General features: G+C 66.3%; 1 protein-coding gene across 1 annotated transcript; it reads right to left on the bottom strand.

Annotated features, from left to right (window-relative positions):
- Window positions 1-4,316: 4,316 nt before the first annotated feature.
- On the bottom strand, window positions 4,317-7,281 carry ADRA2C (adrenoceptor alpha 2C). The gene has a single exon (XM_004321272.4). The coding sequence runs from the start codon at window positions 6,230-6,232 to the stop codon at window positions 4,853-4,855; it is 1,380 nt and encodes a 459-aa protein (XP_004321320.3). The 5' UTR covers window positions 6,233-7,281; the 3' UTR covers window positions 4,317-4,852.
- Between the last annotated feature and the right edge of the window lie 809 nt (window positions 7,282-8,090).

The raw sequence follows: 8,090 nt of genomic DNA, 5'->3' as shown, positions 1-8,090 counted from the left end.
GTCCTGGCCTGGTGGACGTGCCCTGGGCGGCTCTCGGGTTTGGCAGCCTGAGAGCGGACGTAGGGTGTCCACCTCAGCGCCCCCTGCACGGCCTGCGAGGCAGTGTCCTGGCCGGGTGGACATGCCCTGGGCGGCTCTCCGGTTTGGTGTCCAGGGATGATCCTTGGGGGTTTCGTCGTGGGAGAGGAAGGACAGCCCTGCATCCCCGAGGGAGGCCTGCTTGGCCGTTCCCCTGGCCAGAATGACACACTGTCCCTGCATTCAGAGTCTCTCTGCCCCCATCCCACCCCCAACCCATGCTGGGCTCCCTGCGCTAAGGGGAGGGGCCGTGCCCCGCCAGGCTTGAGGACCTGCGGCTGGGGAGGGTGGGGCGTTGGAGGAAGCTCCCAAAGGTTTCCTGGGGATGAAGCCCGCTCTGAGTCTCGCAGAGCCTATGAGAGGAGCTCGGGAAAAGATGGGAAAGGCACTCCTGGCAGAAGCAGAGAATAAACAAAGCGGGGGCCGGGACGGGTGAGCGCCAGCCGGAAAGCCGGTAGAGCGTGGCCTTGACGGCTACCAGGTCGGCTTTGCGGCCCCGAAGGCTCACTCTGCCACTGGGGTGAGAAGGCCACAGTCCCGGACCCCAGGCAGGCCCCTCCCCCGTGACTGCCCTGCCCCTCAGCCCTTGCAGCTCCGGGCCAGGGCCCGGCCCAGGGAGGCGCAGGCTGGGGGTTGGTGGGATGAATAGGAAGTGGCCTTGTCTGGTGCATCTGGTGATGGAGGCTGGATCCAGGGGGCTGGGAACTGGCCATTCCCCCACCCCAACAGGGACGATGGTGTGACTGCCCCCCTAGGGTTCTGCGTGGTCCCCAAAGTCCCCACCCTTACAGGCACACACCCCCAAGCACAGCGGCCTGCAGGATAGCACCCGGCACAGGCAGTCTTACAGGTGGTCTTCCGGACGCCGGCCCACTGGTCCCCGCTTCTCCTATCAACCTGGCAGCAGACAGCAGGTGTGCATCCGGTTTCCTTCCTCTCTGTCACCGCCAGGCAGCTCAGGGCACATTTTGTGCTCAGCCAGGAGCACAGATGCCCTTAAACGGGGCTTTCTCCCTCTCCACCCTACATGGCAATCCCTTATCTTGACAAAAGGACCCCATAGTGCCCGAGGCTTTTACTGGGAGCAGCCATAAATCCTTCTGGCAGGAAGAAGTGCATTTGGTCCCCAGGGCTTTCCTCTGGCTCGCGCTTGGCAGTCGACTCTGCTCCCCGGGCAGGTTTCAGAGGCACTGTGCCCCGCCTGGAGGTCCCGGACCCTCTCCCGTGCGCGCCTCCGCCCAGCCAGGAGAGGATGTACACCCTGCTTACAGGTGGCGGGAGATGGGGTGGGGGTCACGCAGGGGGCAGACCTAGGGTGCCTGCCGGGTCCCTCTCAGGCAAACTGGATGCTTCTACCATCCAAACCCCTCACCCTCACCCCCAACCCAGCCGCATTTGATGATCTCAACAGTCCAGCTGGTCAAATGGGAGGCTGACCTTCTGTTTGGCATGCGGGGCGGGTCGCATGCTGAGGTCCCCCGGCCGTGCTCATGGCAGACCCAGAGCAGGGACTCGGGGTCCCCGGTGAGGGTCTCGCCATTCTCCTCTACTCCCCAGCTCCAACGAGCTGGGCTTCTACTAACGCAGAACGCGTACCCTCCTAGCCTGGCAGGGTGCAGGGCATCTTCAGCCGGGATGCCTTCCGCCTCCCCCTTGCGTGGCGAGGGCTGTGGGGGGCTGCAGGGGACTGGGGGCCGGGGTCCGGCTCAGCAACGCACCGCAGCTGCCCAGCCAGACTCAAGATGGGCCTGCAGGCGCCGAGTGTTTTGATCCGAGGCCGCGCTGGAATATCTGCGCCCTGCCAACGGATGCGATATAAAAATATAGCCGCTGCCAGCACAGCCGGGAAGGGCCGCTTCCTCGCCAGCAAGTGCTTCGGCAACGAGTTTTCTCCCATCCCTCAGCCCCCACCCCCAGAGCCGGGGGTAGGATTCAAAGACTGGAGCTGCTCTTCTAAAGTGCCTGCTCCCAGTGTCTTTCTTTTTTTTCTTTTTCTGAATTCCATACCGAGCTGTAACAGAATACTTGGATTATTCTTTCCCCCCTTTTCTACAAACTCAGCAACTGAATGTAAAAACTACAGGAATTAATTTATAAGAATGTGTATCTACACATGTCTGTGGAAACCACATCAGCGGTGGGCTCCGGCCAGCCGGGGGCAGCGCTGATCCCCTGCTTGGGGCCCTGCCCTCCTTAATCTCGTCGTGGGTGTTTTTTTATTTTGCTGGACATCTCCTGAGAGAGCCGAGGGGAAGCCTGAGGCAGGAAGGCGGCTGTGGACAACGTTTCTCCATCAGCGAGGTCCAGAGATCGCCGGTGCGCATAGGACTGGAGCCGGGGTGCTCGGGGCACAGCTCTCCTGACCTGGGCGTTTCTGGGCTCGTGGCTGGCTCTGCCCCTCCAAGCCTGTGGGTCCTGGCCCAGGTGGTCAGCTCTGGGCCTCCGTTTCCTCAGCCACAGACAGGGGTTGACAGTGATAGCACCGTGGCGTAGACACGAAGACGCGCCTGAGAGAGGAGAGCACTGCGCGGGTGATGGTGCGCGGTGGACGGACCCGCTGGACGAGGATGGGCAGAGGTCCGGGCCCCTCCCCTGTACCCCAGAGAAGTCCCCCTGCACGACGGCTCCCGGACCGCGCTGGGAGCAGTCAGCGCCCATGGGCACCCCCGGGGGTGTCAGCGCTCCTGCTTCCTCGATGGAGCCAGAGACTCAGAGCAAGGCGACTGGCCCGTTACCCTGCGGCAGGCGGGGTGAGAAGCCAGGTTCTGTCTCTGTTTGTCCAGCTGAAAAGAGAGTCTCTCCAGGCGGCAATTACGATGAAGTGGTGAATATCTGTTGGCTGGACGGGTATTACGCACCGGCGTCTGCAGTCCCAGCCACAGCCCTGGAAGGTGCAATTCTCGGGATTAGGAAAGGGAAAGGTGGTTTGCTGACATTCTTCCGTGGGCCGTGTTCCAGGCTACGTGATCCTGCTGGAGTCCCGGGGTTCATCCCCCCAGGAGCCGGGGGGAGGGTATGGCATTACCCCATTGCACCAGGGAGGCGATACCAGTGTTAGCCAGGCTCTCGCTGAAGGGAAGTTCCCCCTCTTTGCTCCCCCCCATTCAGCTGGCCAGTTGGACCACAGACTACAGGCCAGGCAGGGCCTGAGGTTTCAGCCCCTGCCCCACTTCACCGGAAGGGTGCTGAGGCCCAGAGAGGGCAGGGGTTTATCTGAGCTAGCTCAGTAATCCTGCAACAGAGCCGGGCCTACGACCCGGACACCGTGTCCAGGCCCCTGCCCATTGGTGGGAGGTCAGGGATGTTCCCATCGGCCCTGGCTGGCTGTTTCCTCCACTGCTTTCCCCACCATTGCTTGAGTCTGGGAGAGCTCTTCCCAGTTGGGGTGTCCTGAGGACCCATAACTTGGGGTGAGAAGGCCAGGCAGCTGCAGGGGAGGACTTCTCCAAGGGACAGCCCTGAGAAGTCAGACCAGGAGAGGGGCCTGCTGATTCAGGGCACGGGGCCTTGAAATGCAGGACCCAGGGCCGACTTCTCCTCGAGAGAGAGACCCATGGCCACCCCAGGCCAAAGACAGGTGGGTGGTGATCCAGGAGAGAGCTGGGCTGGCAGGCAGGGGTTACATACAGGAAGGCCAAGACGGGCGCAGAGAGGGACAGGAGGGTTGGACGGTCACAGCAGGGATCCCTGGCCTGGGCCCCTCCAGCCCACTAAGCCTGTGTATGTGTGTGTGTGTCTCAGGGGTCCTGTTCCTACCCCTCCCCCCAGCTATCCCAGGAGCTTCTGGGCTCTGTGATGAGGGCTGGAAGAGCCAGGAAGGGACCCTCTCTGACACCTGACTCTCCCTCCTTCTCTCCTCAAGCCTTAGTGCGGGGTGAGCGCGGACTCCCTGGGGGTGGTGAGGGCTGAGCAAGGGGGCCAGGCTGGGCTGCACTGGGGGAAGCCTAGACTCAGATCTGGGCAGGGGGAGGGTTATGAAGGGAGGACAGCCCTCCAGCATCTACATTTGGAGTTAATTCAGAGCCCTTTGATTTCCTTGGTCTCTCAGCCGGTTACAGCACAAGAATTCTGAGTATATATTTTGTAAGTCTGCGAAACAGTCCCCCTTAAGCAAAGACCCCCTCCTTCTCGTGCAAAAGGGGAGGATGGAATCTGGCGACCTGGAGCGCCCTCCTGCCACCTTTGGTGGGAGGTCGGGCAGGGTGAGGGTCTGAAGGACTGACTATTGCACCCACCACTTAGATTACAAAGGTTTATTTAGAAAAGAGTTTGGTTGTTTTCGCTGTCAGTCATTGTTGGCAAACATTTAAATACTTTCGTAACCAAAGATGGTCGGTGCCCTCCTTCCTCCCCCAGAAAAACCACCCCACGAGGTCTTGGGAAGTCAGCCCTTGCTCAAAGGGGGATGGGGTGGTGGCCTGTGGTGGGGGCAGGGCAGGCTCCTTCTTCACCAACTTGGGAGGATGCGTGTGCTACCTCACAGACACACCTTGGCACGGCCCCCAGAGTTGGACCCGGGCCTGCAGCCCCAGAAGCAGCCCCTTGCTGAGACAGGAAGGCAGAGGGGTCTCCCCTCTCTCCTTCCCCCTCCCCGGGGGCGCTGCAGTCTCTCAGCCCTCCCTCCGGCCGTGCAGCACCCTCCCCTGCGCCCTGAAGGCCTATCCATCCCTGGGTCCCCGGGAAAGTTGCTCCCACTTTCTCCTGGGAGGCCACGCCTGCCCGCCCCCTCCGCTGGGAGCTGTCCAGGGTCTCTGAGCCGGGTAGAGTGAGCGGATCACTGCCTGAAGCCCTTTCTCCTCCGTCGGAAGAGGATGTGCTTGAAAGAGCGCCGGAAGTCCTGATTGAAAACGGTGTAGATGACCGGGTTGAGCGAGCTGTTGCAGTAGCCGATCCAGAAGAAGAACTTGAAGAGCGGGCCGGGCACCCGGCAGGCCTCGCGGCAGATGCCGTACAGGCTGTAGCTGAAGAAGAAGGGGAACCAGCAGAGCACAAACACGCCCATGACCACCGCCAGCACGAAGGTGAAGCGCTTCTCGCGCGCCTGGGCCACCTTGCGGCGGCACACGCTGCTGCGCGCCCGGCGCCGGCGCGACAGGAAGAACTCGACGGAACGCGAGCTGGCGCGCGACAGGCGCCAGCTGGGGACCGGGGACCTCGCGGCGGCCATCGCGCCCGGCTCGGCCGTCCCCGTCCCGGGCCCCGACCCCTCGCCGTCCGCGGCCCCCTCGCCGCTCGCGCGCCGCCGCCTGCCCCGCCGCAGCGCGCCTCGGCGCCGCCTCCTCTCGGCCGCCACGCTGATGTCCTCCGGCTTCACATCGGCGCGCGGGCGGCGCGGGGTCGCGCAGTGCCCGTTCTCGCCCGCGCCAAGCCCGTTCTCCGTGGTCGGGGACGCGCCGTCGGGGCCCGCGGGCTCGCGCTTCTCGCTAAGCGTGCGCGTGCGCAGCTTGGCCACCCGGTAGATGCGCGCGTAGACCAGGCCCATGATGAGGCAGGGCGCGAAGAAGGACCCGATGCAGGAGGACAAGATGTACCAGGTCTCGTCATTGAGGCCACACTGCGGGTAGGCGGCGCCGTCGGGCTGGCGGTAGAGTGAGACAAGCGGCGGGAAGGAGATGATGGCCGAGATGAGCCACACGGCCACGATGGTGGCCTTGACGCGGCGCGGCGTGCGCTTCAGGTTGTACTCGACAGCCTGCGTCACGGACCAGTAGCGGTCCAGGCTGATGGCGCACAGGTGCACAATGGACGAGGTGCAGAAGAGCACGTCGAGCGCCAGATACACGCCGCACCACACCTGCCCGAAGTACCAGTAGGCCATGAGCTCGTTGGCCAGCGAGAAGGGCATGACCAGCGTGGCCACCAGGATGTCGGCCGAGGCCAGTGACACCAGGAAGAGGTTCTGCGGCGCACGCAGCGCGCGGCTGGTCAGCACAGCGATCACCACCAGCACGTTGCCCACCACAGTGAAGACGATGAGGAAGCCCACCACGGCCGCTAGCCCCGCCACGGCGCCCGCCGAGTACTGGCCCGGGGGCGGCCCCCAGGCAGCCCCCGAGGCGTTGGCGGCCCCGCCGCTGCCCCCCTCGCCGGCGCCGCTCACGTTGGGGCCCGCCGCCGCCGCCGCCAGCGCCGCCGCCAGCGCCGGGGACGCCATGGTCCTCCCGCAAGCTACGCGGTCCCGCCTGGAGCCGGGGCGCAGCCGCGGCAGCTCGGGCGCCCCCCAGCCCGGGTCGGCGCCCGCATCGCCGCCTGCTCCTCGGGCGCGCCCGCCGGGGACCGCGGCACCCCGCTGCCGGCCCTCGGCCGTGGCGGCTCAGCGGGCGAGCGGCGCGCCCGAGAGCGTGGCTGCCGGGCTCCCCGCCGCTGCCGCACGCGTAAGTGCAGAGCAGGAGGCGCCCGGAGAGAGCGGCGACGCGGCGGCGGCGGCGGCGGCGGGGGGGGGGGAGGGGACAGGTCCCGGGGTACTCGCGCGGCCCCGCCCTTGGCCCCGCTCACGGGGAGCGCCCCGGCCGCGAGCCCACGGCGACTCGGCGCCCGAGCGGGCGTGCCCGGGCGGCCCGGCGGCCCCAGCGCGCGGCCGGGGCGCAGGCTACGGACAGCGGCAGCGGCGGCGCGGGCGCTCCGCCTCCCATCCGGCCGGCTAGGGCTCGGCGCGCCGGGGCGCAGGCCGCCGCTCCTTGGGGCCCCCGCGCCCGCGCGCCGCCTCCGGCTCCAACTTTACTTTCCCGGGCAGGGCGCCGGCGCCGCCGTGCGTCCTCCTCCGGCTCCTCCTCCCGCTGCTCCCGGCGCGGGCGCCCCCCGCGGTCCGCGCTCGGCCGTGCTGGCGCCGCCTCGCCTGCCTGGGCTCGCCGGAGCTGCGCCGCCGCCGCCACCGCGCGCTCGGTGCGAGTGTCGGCGTTCGGGCTCGGCTTCCAACTTGGGTAGAGTTGCGCAGCGGGGCGGGGCGCGGACGGGCGGGGGCGGCCTGGCGGGCAGGCCAGCGCCGCCGGCCCGTGGGGAGCGGGCCCGGGAGCCGGAGCCCGCGGCCGCCTCGGCGAACCTGCCCGCGCGGCGCCGGGGAGGAGCCCGGGGCGGTGGCGTGGGGCGCGCGCGCTCGACGAGGGCGCCCCCTCCAGGGCCGTCCGCAGCCTGTGGGACTGGACCGAGTGCCAGCTGGCCTGGGCGGTGAGTTCCAGAAGCCTGCTCTTTCTAAGACGCGAGCCTCCTCACCTCCCCCGGACACACGAACACGCGGGAGCGCACACTCGCGTGCCGGACGGGCGGCTCGGGGTCCGCGGCTTGATTGGAGAGCCAGCCACTCGCAGCCTGGCGGAGAACGCGTCGCTGCTTGGGTGCGCAGCGGAGCTGCCGAGGGCGGGTCCGGCTCCAGCTCCCATCTCTGGTGGATGCTCCGGTGCAGAACCACCACCCCACCCCCGGCCTCAGTTCCAAGCGCTGCTGGAGCGTGAATCATGATGGCAGTGCCTGTGGAAGCCCTGGGCAGGCTCCCAGGCTCTGCACCCATGTTGACGATTATTGAAGTTCAATTCTTATGCCCTGTGGCCCTGCTTTTAAAGGCTGGGGGACGTTCAGCATCAGCGCCTCTGACAAACGCCCCAAACTGAATTGCCGGATGAGGGGCGGTTTGGCGTGGGAGCCTCATTCCTGCTTAGGGGCAAGGTATTGGGGAAACCCCCGCTTACCCCTGTCCCACGTCCCAGTGCATTCGTTCCTCAGACGTGCACTGTTGCTCCCAGCCGTGTCAGGTGCTGGTCCCCTCCTCCAGACACCCTGAGGTCTGTGGGAGACAGACCCTGGAGAGGAGGTTGGAGTTCCCAGGCCTGGCATTTCTCACTAAGACCAGCCGGAGGACCTTTCCTCCCAGCAAAGCAGAACCACACCCAGGCTGGCCCTCAGCTCTCCCTGCATCCTCAGGTGGCGGGGAGCGGGGGGGGGGAGCTGTGGTTGTGGGATGCCTCTGGGTACTAAGAGGGTGACTCAGGGAGGGATTGGAGCCACACGCCCCCAGTGAT

This window comes from Tursiops truncatus, chromosome 5, assembly GCF_011762595.2.
Source record: "Tursiops truncatus isolate mTurTru1 chromosome 5, mTurTru1.mat.Y, whole genome shotgun sequence".
NCBI lineage: Eukaryota > Metazoa > Chordata > Mammalia > Artiodactyla > Delphinidae > Tursiops > Tursiops truncatus.
The sequence above is the reverse complement of the archived record's forward strand: the minus strand, read 5'-3'. Positions and strand labels throughout refer to the sequence as shown.

Coding starts and splice junctions, on each gene's coding strand:
- ADRA2C (XM_004321272.4), bottom strand. CDS start 6,232: ATGGCGTCCCCGGCGCTGGCGGCGGCGCTGGCGGCGGCGGCGGCGGGC.